Below are 18,744 nucleotides of genomic sequence, written 5' to 3'. Positions count from 1 at the left end.
CATGATCCTGGTGTCCTGGGATCAAGCCCCACAATGGGCTCCCTGCTCAACAGGGAGTCTGCTTCTCCCTCATCCACTGCCCTGCCTTGTGCTCACTCGCGCTCTCTCTCATGCTCTCTCTCCCAACAAGTAAATAAAAATCTTAAAAAAAAAAAAAAAGAATGACAACATAAGCATTATGTATCAAAACCTGTATTCTGCAGCCAAACAGTACTCAGAAAATATGTTGGGTTACATGCATGTATTAGAAAATAATAAAATTTAAAAATAAGTGAATAAAACATTTAAAAAACTAGACAAAAGATGATCAACTAATTACTCAAATTTAAAAGCAAAAACCAATGTGAAAAGGAAAAAATAAAACAAACAGATTTGCTCAATAAAACCAAAAGATGGTATTTGCGAAGACCAATAAAATGGCCAAAACTTTGACAAATCTTAGCAAGAAAAAGGGAGAGAAGACACAAATTTTTTTAAAATAAAGATGAAAAAGATAACTACAGGAATAAAGGAAAGTTTTAAATTGTGAGAGACTGGAGCACACCTTTATACTAATAAATTTGAAATGAATGTTTTAGATGAAATGGGCTCTTTCTAGGAAGAAATTACCAAAAATGACTCAAAAAGAGATTCTTTAGATGAAGACATCAATAATCATTTAAAAAATTGGAAAGGTAGCTGACCATCTCCCCTTGAAAATGGTACCCAGACAAGATTGTCTATGACTAAATTTTAGCAAAGTTTCAAGGAACAGATAATAATCTATTTGTTCTATTGGTATTTTTAGGTTTCAGAGCATAAAAAGGTGGAAAGCTTCCCAAGTCAAGCTGCTAAGTTAGCATAACTGATAGCAACACAAAGACCACCAAAAAATAAATCTATAGGTTAATCTTGTTTATGGAATATATAAATGCAAAATAAAAACCTACGAATCAATCTAGCAGTCTGGTAAAAGAATAATATATTATGAACAAGTAGGGTTTATCCCAAGAATTTAAAGATGATTCAACAGCAATAAATCTATTAATATATTTTACTTTATTAGCATATTAAAAAAGAAAAAGCCCACATCATCTCAATGGATGGAAAAAATCCATCTCATAAAACATGAACACTCATTCCAGATTAAAAAGGGAAAAAAAAAAAAACAAAACCTCGGCAAGACCAAAAGGAAACTTACTTAACTTGATAAAAGTCTATCTCCCATAAACGTACGGGGTAAACCTCATACAATCCCCATCTGTGCCTGTACCAACTGATGGCCTCTCAACCGCACATGCGTCCTTCAGCGGCCAGCTTTGTCACCCTGGATGCTTGCTCTAACTAGTTCTCTTTTGCCCTGTGGCACAATGATAAGCTTTGTCAGTAGAGGGTGCTGGAGGGACATGACAGGAGAGCTTCACTCCTTGGTTCCAGCGTCCTTCCTCTTTTGTTCCTGGGGCACATGCATGACAGTGGCATGTGTGTGGGACACTGATGCCACTTATTCACCATCAAGTTCTGTTGACACAACAGGATTCTTGCTTACCAAAGAGCCTACTGTTCCCAGTTTGCCCACTTTATCCCACTACCTATGAACGTGCTCTGACCCAGAGCGACAAAGCAAACATCTCTCTCTGTTTATCCCTTCCTTGGATACAATCCTTCGAACCTAGGATGGTCTTTAGAGTTCTCTTTTATCCTTTCTTTGGCCAATCCCTTATTATCAGTTAATGATTCTTTTGCTAAATGTTCCCTGCCGAAACTACTGGTGTGTTTTCTGTCACCTAACTGAACCGTGATTCAAAACTGGTACCAAAAATAGCTTCTGTCCCACCTTCTCATTCATATGTCTTATTAAGGCATCCAAAGTCCTTGCTACGTCCTGTTCATCAGATAGAATCAGCATCATGCTGTGGACTACTACAATGTTTTGCAGAAAGTCAAAGCAGGCAGTGTCTCTGTAGACGGTATTATGGCCCTGATGTGAGCCTGTGAGGGTATACTGTTGGCCCTGCCAGGTAAAAGCAAACTGCTTCTGGAGCTTCTTCCAAACTGGGTTGGAGACACAAGCTTTGGTCAGGTGACGGTTAATAGCTGCCTACCAAGTGCCAGTGGCCTTTGAAGAATTTCTCCAGTCAAGATACTACACCTGGAACTGTAGCTGCAGTTGGAGTCCTCACCCGACCGCACTTAGAACAGCCCCAGTCATTGTCCAAGATCATTCAACTCAACAGGCCACACAGCTGAGTTAAATGGGGATGTGGTAAATATCACTACCTCTGCTGCTTTCTTTTTTGTTGGCACTAATTTCTGCAGTTGCAGCAGGCGTCCAGCATTTGCTCATGATTTACTATGTTGGTAGGAAGGGGAAGTTCCAGAGACTTCTACCTAGCCCTTACCACCATGATAGCCCTCACTCCATAGGTCAGAGAGCCAGTGTGGAAATTCTGTCTGTTGCTGAGAATGTCTATTCCAATTATATGTTCCATAATGGGAAATAACTACAGGGTGGATCCACAGAACAAGTGGTCCCAGAGTAAATCAGACTTGAGTTAAGACTCCACCTATCACCTGAGCACTATAATCCCTCATTTTGAGTAGGGACCACAGTGTTGTTTCGGGTCCCCAGGAATTAATATCAAATCAGAGCCAATGTTTAGTAATCTGAAAAAGTCTGGGTATTTTCTGTTTTCCAGTGTATAGTAACTGGTCCCTTTGAGTAGGCTTAGGGGAAGATTCACAATATATACCTGCAGTAATAGTGCAGAGTTCATCCTCAGGGGGTCGTGGCCCTTTCAATTAAGGGGCTTTGGTCTCTGAATTGACTTAGTTCTGGAAATTGGAGGAGAAACCATGACCCTTCATTGTGGTGACTCAGATCAGGGTTTTGGCTTCTAATCTTGGACTTTCTTCTGTTACATATATCAAGTAATTCTTTATCAGGCTGCTCATCAATTTTGTTCATAGGGATACCATGATTAATCAGCCGTTGCCAAATACCCCTATGGGCAAAGGCATTCTGATTTCCAGTACATTCCTACTGCCCTTCATGGTAAATGTGTTCACCTGTCTTTAGCAGTTAAGTGCTGCCACATGTCCTCTGGCTCTCCAGGATCCCATCATCACCACTGAAATCAGGGAAGCCATTTCAATGATGATATCACCCATGATCTTACCTGGCCTACATAGGAAAGCAACCAAAGACCTTTTCGAGGATGCAGGTGCTCCCCTCACTAATGTATTTCTCAATGTCTTAGTATAGGAGTGTCCTCTGGGAAGAAATGTCTCACAGAAACTCATTACATGTAGGTGCTCAGCAGCAGATCTGTAGGTCACACAAATTCACTCTGATATTCCTATTTCCCTAAGTCTTTGGATTCTCCTCCAGATCATAGCAGGGAAGCTCTGGCATCTCCACCTCATTAAATGTGGGCCACTGCTGAGTTGTTGAGTCCAAGTTTCAAGTGAACTCTTAGAGTCACCTCCAGCTTCACAAGCTATCACATCAAATCCAGAATCTCTAGTAAGTATATCCATATCAATGAGCGTGACTCAATCTAGCATTATATCCCACCTGCATTGGTCTAACATCCTTAGAATCCATTCCCACACATGTCTCCCAAGTACAAGCGAAGTCTTGTAATGCTTTAGGTTTATAAGCTATTTCCCTCTGAATTATAGTTATCTGAGTTATCTGTACCCTGGAACTTGCTGAGATTTGACTCTAGTAATGGATCCAGGGGCAATAGGAGTGATTGTGCTGGGTCTTGAGAGTGAGCATCTGACTCAGATGAAGTTATTACTACGGCATTTTCAGGGAAAATAAGGCTAATCTCCTCAGACCCTCGAGGGCATACTACTTCCACAGGCAAGGGAGGCTCAGAGTTACTTGGGGGTTCAAGATTATCAATTACTTCTGAATCCATAGAGATGTTCCTATTCTGAGTTTCAGGGTCCCCTTATTTCCCAATAAATGCCCTAACTTGCACGTGAGAAACTTGGCATGATTATGAATTCATGTGTAATACTGACTGAAATACCATTAATACCAAGAATAGAAAAATGGGGCCCCATTATCACTACTACTAATCAACATTACACTTGACACTCAAGCTATACAATAAGCCACAAAATGGAAATAGACATATAAATAACAAAAAGGAAAATATAAATTTGTCTGCAGTCAATAAGATTTTGTATCTAGAAAATCTAAATGAATCAACTGAAAAACCATTAAAACTAATATGAGAGGACATAAGGCATCTACGGCGACAGGCAAAAATGAATAGCCTTTCCATATACCATGCATTTAGAGACATATCTAAGAATGTTTAGCATTGTTATACTAGCAAAACTCAGAAACAACCTGAATGTCCACTGGCAGAAGAATGGTTAACTAAATTTTGGTCTATCCCTTCAATGGGATATTATATAGCAGTTGTACTGCTATAGGAAACATTAAGACAAAGTATATTTTAAAAAAAACAGGGGCACCTGGGTGGCTCAGTCATTAAGCATCTGCCTTCGGCTCAGGTCATGATCCCAGGGTCCTGGGATGGCACCCCGCATCGGGCTCCCTGCTCCGCGGGAAGCCTGATTCACCCTCTCCCGCTCCCCCTGCTTGTGTTCCCTCTCTCGCTGTGTCCTCTCTGTCAAATACATAAAATCTTTAAATAAAATAAATAAAAATTTAAAAAAAAACAGTCTGGAACAATATATATAGTAGGATCCATTTATGTCACAAATATCAATATATTAATAAATAAATAAATAGATGGCTAGATAAATACTAAAAACATAAGTATTTAGGTACATACACAAGTATGCATATCAAGAAAAAGATGTAGAAGAAATATTGGAACAATCTGGAGTGATTACAAGAGCTTTCACCTTTTCACCTTTTAAAATCTGTGTATTTCTGTGCTGTCTCAAATTTTTCATTGAAAAATACTTACGGGGGCGACTGGATGGCTTAGGTCATGGATCGAGCCCGACATCAGGCTCCCTGCTCAGCGGGAGCCTGCTTCTCCCTCTCCCACTCCCCCTGCTTGTGTTCCCTCTCTCACTGTCTCTCTTTGTCAAATAAATAAATAAAATCTTAAAAAAAAAAAGAAAAGTATTTATGTATTGCTTGTGTTATTGGGTTGTTGATCTAGGAAACACTGACTTTATCCATCCATTATCCATTTATCCACCAACTCATCTGACTGTTATTAAGCACATGCTAACTATGCATCTAACACTTGAACAAGTAACATGGTACATAATCCCTAAACTGCCTGGGTGTAAGACCCTATTCCTAATAGCCTACCAGATTTTTGTTTTCAGTAAGGCCCTCTGAGATAGCATCTATAAAGTATTTCTTTAACCACAAATTTGGAATTGTTTACTGAAAATTTATTAGCTTTTCTCAAAGAAGCTAGACTGAATTGTAAGCTAGAAATTTTTTCCTTATTCACCCAACAGGGATATTTTTTTAAAACTCCATTCAGCTTAGTTTGTTGTTAGTTTTAGAAATACTAATTAAAACCATTTCAATCACATAATTCACACAAGAAGAAATAAGATAAAGAAATATATGAAAAAATGGTCAATTTTTCAATTCTATTAGCAAAAAAAAAGCAAAATAAAACAACTCATTAAATTAACACCTTAAAAATATCTAAAATGCCTAGTGTGGTTGATGATACCTTGAAATTAGTGTCAGCAATTTACATTGTTGATGGTAGTGTAGAATAGAAAGTATTAGCAATATTTATCAAGAGTCCAGTCTCTCTGACATAACACTGTCATGTTTCAGATTTACTTTTGGTAAATAACTGCAATGAAGGAAAACAGTTTTTTGGGCAAAGCTTTCATTACTGCATTATTTATAATAATGAAACCTTGGAAATAATCTAAATATCCAAAATAAAGGGTAACAAGCAAACTATGGCATAACCATTCAATAGAACATAAAACTATTTTAAACTATTTTATGAAGACACTGTAATAACATGAAAAAAAATGAGTGAAAAAGCAATTGACAATTTAAAAAAATATTCCCTCAACTAAGAGTGTGTTATTTTAATAATTTTAAAAATCAGTAAATTTTATTTTAAAATTATGACTATGAGGAATATAGGAGCAAGAAAACAGTTTCTTATATAATGCTAAATGATAAAGGCAGAAGACAAAATTTTACCTGTACTCAAATTACAGCTTTATAAAATATTCATTCAGATAGATAACTGTGAGACAAGATATGGGCTACAGCTCATTCATCAGGCCGGTAGAATTATGGTTGATTTTTTTATCCCTCAAAAAATTTTTCCTTAAAACAATTTTTTTTTGCCATCCTTGGTATTTTGTAAGTGGAACACAAACCCATTAGAGGGTAGAAAAGTTTTGGTGACCCACCTGCTGCTCCTTTCTAAGGAACATTTCAATCTCCATATGAATCCTGTTCTCTTCTTCGGTTTTCAGCCTCAGCTTCTGTAACAACGATAAACCAGTATCAGGAATTCTTGCCATGAGAAGTTCTCAAGATTAGAGGTGTAGCTGTGACCATATCTCAGTTTTCTTTACCAGCTGGGATCCCAAGAATCCTGCCATATTGCTCTAGGGCGGCAAATCATTCCCTTCAGCCCAATTCGTGCTCATGAACATCACTGAGCCATGTGTCACACATGCCAGTGCCCAGGACAAAAGGACCAGGATCCGCTTGCCTGGATAAAGTGATGTCAATTTAAGGAGAGAAACAATGCTTCAAGGGGACAAGGTTCTTAGGCCTAGAAAAGGAAACTCCAGAGTGCAAGGAAAGTTTGTAGTCAGAGTCGTACGACAAACCCGGGGGAGTAAGCTTTCAAATAAGGGGGGCCCAGAGAAAGCACTCCTCCTCCCCACGGATGACGCCACTCGTGTTTGCTCCTTCCCACCTACCTACTGTTCATTTAGCCATTGTGTCCTTCCTTTTCTAATGAGGGTCTACTCCTTGTTTCTTTCTCCTGATAATTTTTCACTGTGACTTCCCAGCTTTATAAATTTAGGTTTGAATGAAGTTCAGCTCTCTTGATTTTATATTTCTTAATGGAGGGATAAAAGGTACCAGTTGGGCAGCAGCAGAAAACCACACTTAGTAAGTATCTTGGAACGGCAACTGGTTTCATAAAATAAGGATAAAGTGACCAAGGGAAGAAAGTACAACTGATTTTCAAAGTCATCACAAAAAACAGTGGATGTAGCCTACAGCCTATCAGAATCTCTGCCTGCAAATACACAAGACCTCATTCTGTTTTTGTTTCTAGTCTCAAATGTGAGAGCTGCAGGAGAGATGGAGCAAAGATCAAGAAAATCTCCCCCTCCTTCCTCCTCTGTTAGCTGAGGCAATACGAAGAGTGACAGTTCGAATGCCATGTACCGTGTTCATTCCTAATGTAGTAGTGATTACCTCTATCTCTTCCAGCAAGAGCTCCTCAGTTCTGTTACATTTCTTCTGGGTCTGGGAGATCTGCAGCTCAGTGTTTTTCTTCATATAGCGATTTTCCATGTTGGTTTTTGCCTTCATCTCTTGCAACTGGTCCTTGAGGTGAGCAATATATTCATTCCGACTCTGTAGAGGTAAGACCAAGTTTCTAAATTAAAATACATTCAGGGGGCGCCTGGGTGGCTCAGTTCGTTGGGCATCCGACTCTTGATTTCGACTCAGGTCATGATCTCAGGGTCATACAATGAAGCCTGGCATTGGGCTCTTTGCTCAGTAGGGAATCTGCTTGAGATTCTCTCTCTCTCCCCCTCCATTTCCCTTTGCCCCTCCCCCTGGCCTCTCTCTCTCTTTCTCTCTAAAATAAATAAATCATTTTAAAAATAATAAAGTAAAAAAAAATACATTCTACCTCCATTCAATTCAGCCAATGGCTAAAGCCTACCTTTTGTATTTATAAATCAACAAGAAACTGGATCTATTTTTCTGTTATTGCACTATAGGAAAGTTAGCTAATAATCATGGATAGTATACATGAAAACGAAGGATAAGTAGTTCTAAGCATCAGGAATGGGAGATTCTTTCCTAGGTACACTGTTTGGGTAGTCTGTATGCACAAAGGTTTCCCATTACTATCACAGTTTGGTAGAAAGAGCCCTGGTCTAAATGATCAAAAGACCTGTCTTCCCACCCAAGCCCCCAATAGCTGTGTTAACCTGGCCAAGTCAGTTAAACTCTCCAAGTCTTACCTTCTATAAAATAAAAACATTAATATCTGCCCTGTCTGGAATATCTCAGCAAGTGATTATAAGGAATTAATTAAGAATATGTAAAAACTCTTTGCAGGTCACAAAGTGCTTGGCAATTTTAAGGTTTCCATATTCATTAAAAAAATATTCATTCAGTACCATACTAAGTTAAATAGTGGAGACCTAATAGACATGGTCTTTGCCTTCATAAAGCTTACAGTCTAGTGATAGAGATGTGATTAAAATAAAACAAACTTTTTGGGGCACCTGGCTGGCTCAGTCAGTGGAACGTGCGCCTCTGGATCTCAGGGTTATGAGTTCGAGCCCACGCTGGGTGTAGAGATCACTTAAAAATAAAATCTTAAGGGGTGCCTGGGTGGCTCAGTGAGTTGGGCAGCTAACTCTTGATTTCAGCTCAGATCATGATCTCAGGGTCGTGAGATTGAGCCCCATGTCGGGCTCCCTGCTCAGCGGGGAGTCTGCTTCAGGATTCTCTCCCTCTGCCCTTCTGCCTGCTTGCTCTCTCTCTTTCTCTCTAAAATAAATAAATAAATCTTTTAAAAGATAAAATAAATAAAATCTTAAAAAAGAAAGCAAACTTTTTTAAAGGCACAAAACACTATTAAAGAATAGGACAACAGGCCATGGGACAGAGTAACAACGGAGGCCCACATTAGATCAGATAGTCTATAAAGGATTCTCTGAGAAAGGAATGTTAAATCTGGCACCTGAACGATAAGTATGTATGTCACATGAAAAGTGGGGTCAAGGAAGAGTCTAAGAAAAAGGAAAAATAAGTGCCTAAGTCTTGAGGCAGCAAAAACCTGGATACATTCCAGGAAATGAAAAAAAAGTCCAGAGACTATCCCAGCAAGGGTTGAGAGTGGGACAAGATGAGGTTGTAGAGGGAGGTAGGATGGACCATGTAGGACCTCACAGGCACTAGTATGGAGTCTGAACTGTAATCCAAGGGCCATGGGGAGCCTCGGAAGGGTTTTAGTCAGGGAGGTAACATCTGATTGTTTGAGAAGAACCAGACACAGCATGAGTAATTTCAGAGAGAGATGATCAGTTAGCTGACAGCACGACAAGCAAACACAATTAATAATGAAAATGCATTGCTTTAGTCAGAGATCTCTGTTTCTCTAAATACCAACCAACTTTAGTTGTACCATGTAAGTTGGGTGGAGTTAGTTCTAAGCATTAGAAGAAGAAGCAAAGCAGAAATCGGTCAAGATCATCCACGATGAAAAGCAAACATGGTTTAAAGGATCATAGGCCCCTAAAAATAGTCAGAAAGGAACTCTTCAAGCATCTTGTCTGGCTTCTTGGTGTAACTCTATGGAATCCTTCCAATTATCCAGCAGTTATTCCGACGGTATGAGAGCCCCTCCAAGAAGATAAGTATCTCTGGCAGAGAACGTGCGACAAGCCCAGGTGCTAATACATCGCAGTACTTCTTAACCCCTTACAAGTTGTAGGACTGTGGGCAACTTACTTAACCTAAGACCTTTCTCAACTGTAGAATCCTGCCAGGGCCTCGCACACCTTAGCTACTCAATAAATGTTTGTTAAATGCATTTTAAGAGAGGCCTTTTTTGGCTCACTTTTCCCCCTTCCCTTCTTTCTACACTCTCCTCCCTTTTCCTGTCTCTTCCCATTTTGCTTCCCTCCTCCCTCCTAATTCAAGCTGTATGGTAGTCAGCGATAAAGTCTGGATTTCTAGGAAGACTTGAGTTAGAGTGAAATGTGACAGCTTCAACTTCCTCATTGGCCGGAATCTTTATACCTATTTAACCATTTAGTCTTTCTTCGAGGCCCTGCTTATACACCACTTAAGTCCAGAAAACCTTTTCTAGAAAACCTCAGCCCATATAAATAACTGTAGTTTTATTTCTCACAGACTCTAATGATGTTGAACAGTTAGGTATTCATTAAATAGCATCCATACAAAGATATACTTTCAAAAACTCAAGAAAATGTTCTGGTCAGTTTTCTTTATCAAACCGAATATTGAGTCTTTCAGAGTAAAAATATGAAGATCAGAAATGCAGTTAAAACTCTAGGAGGTTCTGCCTATGGCAAGCAAAAGGTATTATGTTACGTAACTTAATAAGCTCATAAACCACTGGTCTACAATTACCCTGTGCCAAGCCAAAGGCATGTGGTTTCAGTGCTGTTGCCATGGGCCTCAGATTATTCCCTCCTATACTGCTGTTCTGCACAACTTGTGGCCTTCTATGGTCACCGTGTGGGAACAGAGGAAGATAGAACATATTGACAGGCTAGTGATGGTAAAATCATGATCAAATGCACTGCAGTATCATCCCATATCTTCATCTTCCCGGTCTGCAAAAAGGAGGCAACCTAGAAGCAGGGCGGGTACAGGCCAACGGTCGTCGTGGGTTGTGGGAGTTCCTTTTAGGATTCTCACTACGAAAAGATCTGCCCTCACCACAACCCACCAGCATAACCCTGGTCGCCCAGGGTGTCTACAGCCTTCCCCATGATCAAGGTCTGTGGACTGATGCAGCATATTTGTGGGTTTTTGTAGCAGACCAAACTTGACTTACAAATCCCCAAATTGCCTTCAGATCTGTACTCATTATTTGAATTCAGAGGAGGAGGATTTAGTAATGGAAACAAGCAGTCAACCAATTATAGTTAATAAGGCTCCAATGGCTGCCACAAAAGTGTAAGCCAAAGGATTTTAATGGTAGTGTCCGTTTTCATAACTGAACACAAAGTAGAGAAGAGGGTTTGGTTGGAGGGAAAAAGGAAAATGGGAATGTGGTCTATTAAAGTGACAAAAGCCAAAGAAAAAAAGTACAATTCTGTATTAAGTTAACATCTGTATTTGTCTGTCTAGGACTAAGAATAGTGGCTGATTCTAGAACAGTCTCTGAATAAACTCTGAGCTACACAGTCACCCATTCTAAGATGCAGATGAAACAGGTCCAGACTTCTAAAGTTTCAGGCTCCAATTCCAGCCATTCCTTCATTTCCATTTGAACAATTCCCGTTTCAATTGTACCAATTTCCTCTTCCCTTTTGTAATAAAGTTTCCTTTATTGACTGATCTTGACTGATCTCCTCTGAGTAAACTCCTTTAAATGTAATGCCTAAAACTATGCACAATATTATAAATGTCTAACTACAACAGAGAACACGGGAGTATTTTTTTCCCTGCTGTATAAACACTATACAGCGCCCCAAACTGCAGTAATCAAAACAAAGAGGAAGCACTTCAAATGCTTTTAACGAGACTGGTCACGATTGTCAGGGTTCTGAGGACAATCCAGTAGAAGCAGCACTGTAAAAGGCAGACTCTGCAAAATCTACAGAAGATGGGAAGGCAGGCACCTTTTAAAAATGCTGTTACTACAGAGCACCTGGGTGGCTCAGTTGGTTAAGCGTCTCACTTTGGCTCAGGTCATGCTCTCAGGGTCCTGGGATGGGGCTTCGTGCTCAGTGGGGAATCTGCTTGCTCTCTGCACCCCCCTGCTTGTGCTTGCTTTCCCTCTCTTTCTCTCTCAATCAAATAAATAAATAAAATCTTTTTTTAAAAAATGCTGTTACTACCACAAAAAGTGGTAAGACCCTAACCTCAGGGATTCATGTTAGAACCTGGCTAAGCCTCTAATGAAACTATTGAAGACAAGTTAGATCTTCACAATTCTCAACTTCTAACAGTCTTCTAAACAAAATTAGGCCTTTTGTTTCACTTTCGCATCCTCCTGGAGTCAGTTCAGTGTTCTAGTAATCAACTGGGTTTTGAATTCTGATGTCTATTACTTATCATATACCAGCTTTCAGTTGCTTGCAAATTAGCAAGCATGCCTTCTATATCTTCATTCATTTCTTTAATCCATTTTGGAGCCCAGAGATCATCAGAGTCATCTCAACCTATTCTCTTTGGTACTCACTCTATATCCAGTCCCCCCCAAAAAGGAAATTAAAGTCATCAAAGAGTACAAAAAGCTGAGGTGCTAAGTGAAGAAAAGAACTAGATAACATGCAAAAGTTAGTAATAGTGTGGCCAGAGAAAAACCAAAGTATGGTTTGGAGGATGGAGTAGTTCAGGCCTGTTGTAAAATATGATGCAGTGGGGCCTGGGTGGCTCAGTCGCCTAAGGTGTCTAACTCTTGATTTCGGCTCAGGTCAGGATCTCAGGGTCGTGAGATAGAGCCCCCAAGTCAGGCTCTGCACTCAGCAGGGAGTCTGCTTGAGATTCGCTCTCTCTCTGCCCCTCCCTGCCCATGTGCATACTCTCTCTCTCTCAAATAAATAGATCTTTTTTTTTAAGATTTTATTTATTTATTTGACAGAGAGAGACACAGCGAGAGAGGGAACACAAGCAGGGGGGAGTGGGAGAGGGCGAAGCAGGCTTCCCGCTGAGCAGGGAGCCCGATGCGGGGCTCGATCCCAGGACCCTGAGATTATGACCTGAGCTAAAGGCAGACGCTTCAGGACTGAGCCACCCAGGCGCCCTTCAAATAAATAAATCTTAAAAAAAAAAATATATGATGCAAAGCTTCTGCATAGCACTGAGCTTTCTAAAATACAGTCAATGGGGCGCCTGGGTGGCTCAGTCATTAAGAGTCTGTCTGCCTTCGGCTCGGGTTGTGATCCCAGGGTCCTGGGACCAAGCCCCACATCGGGCTCCCTGCTTGGCGGGGAGCCTGCTTCTCCTCTCCCACTCCTGCTGCTTGTGTTCCCTCTCTCGCTGTGTTTCTCTCTGTCAAATAAATAAATAAATAAATCTTAAAAAAAAAAAAAAAAAAAGAAGAAGAACAAAGTACAGTCAATGACCATGGATGGCAATGGGGTTGCTGAATAAAGAACCAAAAGCTGAGGAATTAGTGCTACAGTTGGCTTAAGGCCACCCAGTCTAGACATTCATGTGAGTCTGGGTCTAAGAAATTTTAGGGTTGCAGGGCATCCAGCTTTGCGCCCTTTAGCTCCTGTAACCAGTCGAAATGAGTAGGAGTGGGTTCATATACTTCATTGTTACTACATTTAACCTCAATAATCAGGGCAAAGCTGAAATAAGTGAAGTACTCTTCTTTATCAGCCAACCTTCTCCTTGAAGGCATATACATACATAATAAATATATATATAATTTATTATATTACTATATATAAAAAAATACACATATATATAAATTTAAGGGAAATGAGAAGCCCCAGGCCCAGGAGAAAAATAAATTCTCCATGGCATCCTGTTTTGAGAATATCTCCCCAATGCTAAATACCTCAGTGGCAGCTCCAGCACTGGAAAGGTTTATTGTATGTGCTGGAGGCAGCAGAATGAGGTAAGGGTAATTGCTTAAAGAAACTCCAGGTCAACCTAAAGCCATGGGTCTGGAGAAGACTGGTATAGCCCTAAGAAACACAACAACAAAGGTTATAGACCCAGAATTTCAACATGGTCCAAACCCTGACCCCCAGGGACAAGATAGATTTCTTACATGATGAGCCTCCCCCACCTTTATGGCACCCATTGCTGATGTTTGCCCGGAGAAGCATGGCTTATAAGGCCCTCCATAATCTGTTCCCTATCTCCCCATTCTAGGTTCATCTATGTTATTCTCTCCCTTTCTCTCCAAACTTTAGCAGCTATAAACTGGCCTTCTTTTAGTTCCTTACATATCCCAAGTTCTATCTCCTAACTGAATATTTAGAAGTTCAACTGTCACTATTGCCAATAAGCTCCTACAAGTATGACCCTCACACAGTTAATAACTATAAACTCTGGACTCAATATAAAAGGAAATTACATAAAACATTGGAGTGTACAAAATCAGGCAGATTCTGGAGGAAGGAGACACGTGTAAGAAGGGTGCAGCATGTGGTGAGTTTCCAACTTTTTATGACCTTGATTAGACCACAGTCAGCACTATGGGGTGTGTGTGTGGGTGGGGGTGGCGTGTGTAAAGCAGTGGAAACCCTGATTCAAAATACCATAGTCTTTTTAGACTGAAAAACCAGAAAACAGATTTTGGACAACCACAGCCAAATAATTTTCAATAATGCTGAAAGGGAGAAAGGAAGCTTCACATTTGGTGTATAAATTCTGTCCAAATCTGTAGCTGACTTCTGAGGCACACAGGTGCCAGGAAGAATTCAGGCAGACCTGCTAAGGATAAAAGAAAGTGACCTGAGATGAGCTCCTGCCCAATGTAGGTGAGAGTTTTTAGTTTTAATTTAACCAAGTTAACTGACCACTAAAACAAAAATGCCTGTACACTTTGGGGGATAGAAGAGAATGCAGAGTCTCTACAACATAATATTCACCCTGTCCAGGACACATTCCAAAATTAGTTCATATTGAAGAAAATGAGAACTATGAACCATTCTCAAGAGAGATTAACCTTAAAATGCCAAATGTTGGAATTAGCAGACAAGAATTTTTTTTTTTTTAAGATTTTCTTTTTAAGTAATCTCTACACCCAACGTGGGGCTTGAATTCACAACCCTGAGATCAAGAGTTGTTGGCTCTACCAACTGAGCCAACCAGGCATCCCAGTGGACAAGGAGTTTAAACAAAGCTCAATAAAGAGCAATATGCTCATAATAAATTGGAAAAAAAAAACAACAAGAAATCTCAGCAGAGAAATAGAGCTATAAAAAAAGAACTAAATGGAAATTCTAAAACTAAAAAATACATTATCTAGGGCACCTGGGTGGCTCAGTTGGTTAAGTGACTGCCTTTGGCTCAGGTCATGATCCTGGAGTCCCAGGATCGAGTACCACATCGGGCTCCCGCTCAGCAGGGAGTCTGCTTCTCTCTCTGACCCTCCCCCCTCTCATGCTCTCTCTCTCTCTCTCATTCTCTTTCAAATAAATAAATTTAAAAAAATACATTATCTAAATTTTAAAACAAAAAAAGTACTAGAAGGGCTTAATAGCTAGAATGGAGATGATGGAAAGTCAGTCAACTTGAAGATAGACAAATAGAGATTATTCAGTCACATGAACAAAGAGAAAAATTTTTTTAAGAAACACAGAGACCTGAAGGTCAATAACCAAAAGTCCAAATAGGGATAATTGGAGTTCTAGTAGGAGGAGTGCAAGCAAATGGAACTTTAAAACTATCTGAAAACATACTGGCTGGGACGCCTGGGTGGCTCAGTCATTAACCATCTGCCTTCGGCTCAGGTCATGATCCCAGAGTCCTGGGATCGAGCCCCGCGTTGGGCTCCCTGCTCAGCGGGGAGCCTGCTTCTCCCTCTCCCTCTGCCACTCCCCCTGCTCATGCTCTCTCCCTCTTAAATAAATAAAATCTTTTAAAAAAAAAAAAAGTCTTCTCGGGGTGCCTGGGTGGCTCAGTAGGTTAAGCGTCTGCCTTCGGCTTAGGTCATGGTCCCAGGGTCCTGGGGCCGAGCCCCCCATCGGGCTCCCTGCTCAGTGGGGAGCCTGCTTTTCCCTCTCCCACTACCCCTGCTTGTGTTCCCTCTCTAGCTGTCTCTCTCTCTGTCAAATAAATAAAAATAAAATCTTTTAAAAAAAAAGTCTTCTAACTTCGATATACGGAATAATGAAGACTCCCTGATCTGAAGCATAAACTTGTCCAAATAGCTAGGCAAAAGCTGATATTAAGCCATATTCTGTAACTTTCTAAACTGCTAATAGTGTTAGAAATCTTAATAGAACTAATTTCTGGGTGCCTGGGTGGCTCAGTTGGTTGGGCGTCTGCCTTCAGCTTGGGTCGTGGTTCCAGGGTCCTGGGATCAATTCCCGCATCAGTGGAGAGCCTGCTTCTCCCTCTGCCTGCCGCTCCCCCTGCTTGTGCTCTCTCTCTGACAAATAAGTAAATAAAATCTTAAAAAAAAAAAAAAGAACTAATTTCTAACTGCCTGCACTATAGCCCAAGCATTGTTTTACAAGTCTATTGCTTAAAACTTGGGATGCATTTTCTTGTAGAGGTAAATTAGATATAAGGTTAGGTCCTAATGACTAAAAAAGCCCATTAAATCCACGCTGTACTTGAAATATAATACAGATGACGTTATCAAACCTAACCATCATGTATAAGGAGGTTTGTAATGTGCTTAATGTCCCATCTGGGACTACAGTCTCCCATCTGGGATGCTGGAAAACAAGAGACTGCCTGGGATAAGGTCTCCTGTAGGGAAAGGGCAGGTGGTATGATTGAGTGGGATGGGAGGAGTAAGAACAGACTAAGCGTTCCAGAGAGTTGGGGTCTCCCTGAGTTCTATTCTGGACTTACTTATATACCCCAGGCAACTCTCTAGTTACTCTCTTTATATATACTCTGATTAGTAAAGGCATCCCAGGAGAAACAACAATTTCTCATATGTAATTTTTCTTTGCTTAAGAAAGATGGCTTCTACGTGGCTGTTTTAGCTCAGTAACTTTCAGTGTTGGCCAGGTGATTCTTACCTGTACTTCAGCTTGCCGTTCTCTTTTGACATTAAGCAGCTGTTTTTGAAGAGATCTTATCTGTTTTTTCCCTTTTTCCTCCCTAGAAGAAATAAGAATGATTTATTTAGAGGGGTGCTTCTCAAACTCTAGTGTGCACAAGGCTCACCCCCAATGTTCAAAAACAGATTCCTGGGCTCTACCCCAGAGATTCTGATTCATTAAGTCTGGGGTGGAGCCCTGGAATTCACATCTCTACCAAGTTCTCGGATGTTGCTCATGGTGCTGGTCCATGGAACACTTCCAGTCACACTTTATAGAACACTGCGATTTGTTTTAGTAAACCAGAAAAGGAGGTTTTGGCTTATATGTTGTATCTAAAATAGCTGATGCTGAGAAAAAGCTAAGAGGAGGAGGAGGAACAGGAAGAGGAAAAGGAAGAGCAGAGCACTCTCTTCCACCTAACCTCCCTCTCCTTCGCTTGGGGTCAGTTCAGCATTGAGTCCGAAGGCTCCCTCCACATTTTCTCTCACACAGGTGTTTCCCCTGATAAAGTCTTTGCATGAATAATCTCATCTTGGCAACTCTCAGAAGACATGACTTAACACACTTGCCATGGGCACACAAACAGTAAATGGCAAAGCAGGATTCAAATTCAGTACCATCTGAATTAGAACGTAACTACTTTAGGTTTCTGTTTGTACTCAGAAACAGAATTCTGCTTATCTCTAGTAATGCCATTATCTAGGTCTGAAGAAAAAAACAAAACGATACAATAAATAAAACAATGTAAATATAACCAAAACAAAATAAAAACTGTCTTAGCTCAGGCCACCATTACAAAATATATCAGATTGGGTGGCTTATAAATAACAGAATTCATTTCTCACAGTTTGGAGACTGTGAAGTCCAAGATCTAGGCGCCATCAGATTCAGTGTCTGGTGAGAAACTGTTTCCTGGTTCACAGATGGTCATTTTCACTTGCATCTTTATATGATGGAAGGGAAGAAGAAGTCTCTGGGGTGTCCTTTATATGGGCATTAATCTCATTCATGAGGCCTCCACCCTCATGACCTAATCACTTCCCAAAGGTCCCACCTTCTAATATCATTACATTGATGGTTAGGGTTTCAACAAATAAATTGGGGGCAGGGGTGGGGTATGCAAACATTCAGTCTATAGCCACAACCAAAACACCTTCCCACTAAATAGCATCTAGATAAGTATTGCTATTCAGAAATGTTTAGAAAGCATGTACTTAAACTAGAATCTTGAGATTGAGATTGTCATTGCCGAACTATAGATTATGTAATTCCCATTTATAGATTATAAGAAACAGATAAGAAAGATGCAAAATATTTATCTCTAATAATAAATTCAGAACCCTAGTGTACATTCAGTTAAATAAATAAGTGTTATTTATGACGGAAACTAGAAATTAGTGGAGTATTGCCTTCAAAATTATGAAAGATGATTTTCAATCTAAAAATCTGTACCTAGTCAAATTACTAATAAAGCATGAGACAGAAAAAGATTTTCAGACATGTAAGATCTTAATATATGTAACTTCCATGCACCCTTTGTTCATGCTCCAACAAAATGGGGGATTTACATAAAAAAGAGGAAGAATGGGGGTCTAGAAAACAGGATCAAAAGGAAATCTCAGGAGATGAAAGGAAGGCCCAGAACCATAGTAATGCTGCAGGCCCTAGGAGCAACAGCAACAAAGAGGAGAAAAAGAACAGAAGAAAGTTTCAAAAGGAAAAAAGAAAGAAGGAAGGAAGGAAGGAAAGAAAGAAAGAAGAAAGGAAGGAAGGAAAGAAGGAAGGAAGGAAGGAAAGACTTAATATGTATGACTACACTTAAAGAGTTCCAGGGCTCTGGTGAAGAGTTGGGTGCTGGATTTGAACAGAAATGTCAAAACAGGCAAACAAAAAAGTGGCAAGATTTAACTCTAGGGGGAAAAAAAAAAAAAGCTGTTCAAGAAAGAAAATTTAATCATTATATGTACTGTATGTCCCATCTGTGAACTATTTACACATAATCATCATCATCATAATACTAAGTATTAATTTAACCAAAAATGATGCTCTAACTATTCTAGGGGCATGGAAAAAACCCAACAGATTACATCTAAAACTATATTCCCACTAGTGCTGTTTGCC

The 18,744-nt window shown here is 40.0% G+C and overlaps 1 protein-coding gene across 7 annotated transcripts in view; it reads right to left on the bottom strand.

The window, feature by feature from the left end:
- The window catches only part of DRC9 (dynein regulatory complex subunit 9), a 44,725-nt gene that overhangs the window by 6,185 nt on the left and 19,796 nt on the right, over nucleotides 1–18,744 (bottom strand). For all 7 annotated transcript variants that reach the window (XM_036102657.2, XM_036102666.2, XM_036102661.2 and 4 more), the window contains exons 6-8: nucleotides 16,600–16,681; nucleotides 7,412–7,573; nucleotides 6,382–6,456 (exon numbers count right to left, since the gene is read on the bottom strand). In XM_036102657.2, coding sequence (XP_035958550.1) covers nucleotides 6,382–6,456; nucleotides 7,412–7,573; nucleotides 16,600–16,681 — 319 coding nt within the window. The remainder of the gene's footprint in view (nucleotides 1–6,381; nucleotides 6,457–7,411; nucleotides 7,574–16,599; nucleotides 16,682–18,744) is intronic.

The sequence above is a fragment of the Halichoerus grypus genome, chromosome 1 (assembly GCF_964656455.1).
Source record: "Halichoerus grypus chromosome 1, mHalGry1.hap1.1, whole genome shotgun sequence".
Classification (NCBI taxonomy): domain Eukaryota; kingdom Metazoa; phylum Chordata; class Mammalia; order Carnivora; family Phocidae; genus Halichoerus; species Halichoerus grypus.
Note: the sequence above shows the minus strand (reverse complement) of the source record. Positions and strands in the feature narration are given on the sequence as shown.